The sequence below is a fragment of the Microtus ochrogaster genome (assembly GCF_000317375.1).
Source record: "Microtus ochrogaster isolate Prairie Vole_2 chromosome 14 unlocalized genomic scaffold, MicOch1.0 chr14_random_1, whole genome shotgun sequence".
Classification (NCBI taxonomy): Eukaryota; Metazoa; Chordata; class Mammalia; order Rodentia; family Cricetidae; genus Microtus; species Microtus ochrogaster.
This window is the reverse complement of record NW_004949096.1, coordinates 35,593,979-35,597,488: the sequence shown is the minus strand read 5'-3', so window position 1 is coordinate 35,597,488 and position 3,510 is coordinate 35,593,979. Positions and strand designations below refer to the sequence as shown.

Sequence of the window (3,510 nt, the reverse complement as noted above, 5' to 3'; positions counted from 1 at the left end):
TGTGCGTTTCCATTTGATTCAAATTATTTCAAATTATTCTATAAAGTGAGTCCAGAACATGAGAGACCTGCCTCAAAAAAAAAAAAAAAAAAAAAAAGTGGGAGATGGCAAACATCACGCACTGACTGGAAGGGAAGCTTCTGGGACATGCAGATTCTGGGTCAATGGTCACAGTAAAGTTCTTAATGGCTCATATGATGGAATGTGCACATAGAAAGGCCTTGAGGAACAGAACTGATAAACACAGCAAATCCTCCCCTGTTGAAACAGTCCAATACAATAATGGAGTCACGTGAGAATTCTGTGTTGCTGGAAAAAAAAAACTCCAAGGAAACAAGAAACCAGTGCCCTCAGTTTCTTCAAAAACATGGAACTGTTCTTGGAATGTGTTTTCGTGCTCCTCCCATGTACAGCGGGGAGGAGCAAGCTTACTTCAGCTGTTTGTATTCATATGCCTCTATGGAAAAACATGTTTTTGCCACGTGTGGCTTATCTTGGTGACTGAACACCTTAGTCGTGATCTTCTGAACTCTCAGAGTATAAACTGTCTGATGTTCTCAATAAAGTTGGCTTTATTCCGTCTCATTTTTAGGCCCTGTTCTTCCAGGTGCACCCAGCCTGACCAGATTCCCTGACCACAGGTGATCTCTCCTTCATTCACTCTCTCCACTCACCAAGACAATGAGGCGGACCAGCTGAGTATAGGTGCGCTCCCCGCCTTTGCGTGTGATGATGTCCCACTTCTCAGGGGTGCAGACAATGATCTGTGTGGCACTGATTTCTTCCTTGCACAGCTGGTGGTCTCCAGTCAGCTCAGCAACAGTAATGCCGTACGTGGCTAGGCGCTGGAAGAACAGACACCAGCAACAACACGTGATGGGCTTCGAGGTCAGCTCAGGGGCAGGGAGTTTGCCTACTGTGTGCAGAAGTCTGCTAGGTGGAGCCTGAACGGCTGGGGACCAGGAGAAGGTAAGTATCCAAAGAATCAGGAAAGGTGAAGAAATATTAAACAAGTTCAGTTCCACTAAGGGGGAGGAGGCAAAGGCTCTCGAGGAGCCCTACACGAAGTAGGAAAATGGAACTGGAGTAACAGCCCACAAGCTATCAAACATATTCATGTGCCAGAAATACTTCAAGATGCATGACTCCAAAACCACTATGGAGATGATCAAAGAAAGATGGAGTCCATGTAAGAGAGACCAAGACATTTTTGCTTCAGAAATTACATGGGTTGAGTTCTACCTTGGGAATGGCAAAAAAAATCCAAAGATTCCCTAACAAAAAAAAGAAAAAAAACAGTGATACAGAGACCCCTCCCCAAGATACGGACAGCTGCAGCCACTACCTTCTAGAGAAGCCATGACATACCTTTCCAAAACTGCCCACCATCTCCTGCACCAAGGACCGCATGGGAGCTATGTAGATAATCTTGAAGTCATCCACATTGATAGTGCCATCCATGTTGATGTGTTTCCCTATCTCTCGGAGCATACACATCAGGGCCACATTGGTCTTCCCAGCACCCTAGAGGCAGGTCAGAGACAAAGTTTATTCATCTGCTATGGCTACTGCCCTGACTTCCATGGGCTAGCACCAAAACAGAGAAAGAATTGACCTCTGGATTGCCCATGTCTTCCACAACAGAATAGAGAATAGCCAGGCATGATTATGCCACCCCTTTAATCCCAGCACTAGGGAGTCAGAGGCAGAGACACTGACAGGCAGATCTCTGTGAGTTTAAGGGTAGCCTGGTCTCCACAATGAGTTCTAGGACAGCCAGGGTTACATAGTAAGACCATGCCTCAAAAAAACCATAAAGAAAAGCCTGGTGTAAAGATTAAGATTCAACTTGCCACCAAAACATTTCAGGACAGAAAAAGAAGGCAGGCAATGCTTACAGTAGGAGCACACAGCAGCAGATTTTCATCTGTCTCCAGGGCAGCACGGTAGAGTTTACTCTGGATCCGGTTCAGTGTTTTGAAGCCCTCAAATCCCGCCTGGGCATACTTTGGCAGCTTCTCCACAGGAAGCAGTTGCTAGAAGGAATGTTCCACAATTTAGGCTATGGCATCCTTCAGCAGGCTGTTCATTCTTGTAAGATTTCTTATAAGATTACCATGATATCATGACATGATTCCCCATAATTTCATTCCCTGGCAATCACTGTTCATAATTCTCTATTATATACTGTACAGAGAGATCACTAATGCTTTCTTGTCTCAGAATGGGAAAACACTGGAACAGTTTCCACCTCTAAAATAAAGTATCCTCAAGACAGCTGACATTTTAGTCAATGGCTAAAAGCCAAACTGGAAAAGTGGAGAAAGAACAGGGAGTTGAGAAAAGCAATACACTCACTTCTTCTGAGCCAAAGGGCTTAGGCTTTAAAGCTGGCACGTGCACCTCTTCATAGCCCTTCCGCTGGCGTCGGAAGGACCCATCAGGGAGCTGGCAGCGTTTGTTGGCCATGAAGTGGCTCCCTTGTGTGAAAACAAGGTCCTCCAAATCCAGAACCTGCCGTGGAGCCAGAGCCTGGAAACAGGCAAAACAGTAACAGGCTGAGCAGGTGAGCTTTCCACCCACCACAGCCTGGGATAGGCAGGGCACTCACCTCTCCACCCTGGTCCAAATCCATGGTCTCCAGATCTGTGTCCATTCGGGACTGACGGACTCTCTCTCTCCGGGACCTTTCTTCCTGAAGCAGGGACACAGAAAAGGAACAATGATTATCACTCTCCTGGGTTGTTGTCCCTTCTAAATCCTTCTGGGTTGGGTTTTACTCACAGGTGCTAACTCATGTGTCCCCAAACCCAAAATATCACTTTATTCTGAAACCTGAAAGAAACTGCAAAAACAAACGAACAAACACACACACACACACACACACACACACACACACACACACACACACACAAAAAGGAACAAACACAATGAAGGTGCAATGTTCTGACCAGGATGGCAGTAGTAAACAGCCTACAACTACTGGCCAAGGCTACACCTAAGGCCTGAAGTATGGTGCTCTCCATGAGCCAAACATGCTCCGTTCCTGGATTGTAATAGACAGGCCCCCATGGGTGCTAGGCGAAGACAGTGCCACAACCATAACAATGAGTGTGCTGACTCTACTTTGCACCCTGACAAGCTCTAGAACCCAAAGATATGCTTTATTACCTCAGACACAGAAAGAGGAAGAAGAAAGAAAACAAACCAGCCCTCACTCTGATCAGGTCTTCCTTCTCAGTCTCATGGAGCTGATAGAGGAACTTAGAAAGCTCTGGGTCGGCTTCCATCTTTCCCATGATCCTTTCCTTTTCAGCTTCACTCTGAGCACTGGCCAACAAGGTACAGTATAAAACTGCCAAACACAACAGGCACAGAGAGAAAGTGGAAAAGAGAAAATGAAATAAAATCAACTTTTATTTCTAAACATAAAGAAGATAATTAAATGCTGAAGCCAAAGAAGCAACACAATTCATTCACAATTGAATATGCAGATGAAAACACACACAC

At 45.5% G+C, this 3,510-nt stretch overlaps 1 protein-coding gene across 1 annotated transcript in view; it reads right to left on the bottom strand.

Moving 5' to 3' along the window:
• Positions 1 to 3,510, bottom strand: part of Snrnp200 (small nuclear ribonucleoprotein U5 subunit 200) — a 32,809-nt gene that overhangs the window by 19,937 nt on the left and 9,362 nt on the right. The window contains exons 9-14 of the mRNA XM_013352600.1: positions 3,219 to 3,355; positions 2,612 to 2,695; positions 2,359 to 2,532; positions 1,899 to 2,036; positions 1,369 to 1,524; positions 675 to 845 (exon numbers count right to left, since the gene is read on the bottom strand). Coding sequence (XP_013208054.1) covers positions 675 to 845; positions 1,369 to 1,524; positions 1,899 to 2,036; positions 2,359 to 2,532; positions 2,612 to 2,695; positions 3,219 to 3,355 — 860 coding nt within the window. The remainder of the gene's footprint in view (positions 1 to 674; positions 846 to 1,368; positions 1,525 to 1,898; positions 2,037 to 2,358; positions 2,533 to 2,611; positions 2,696 to 3,218; positions 3,356 to 3,510) is intronic.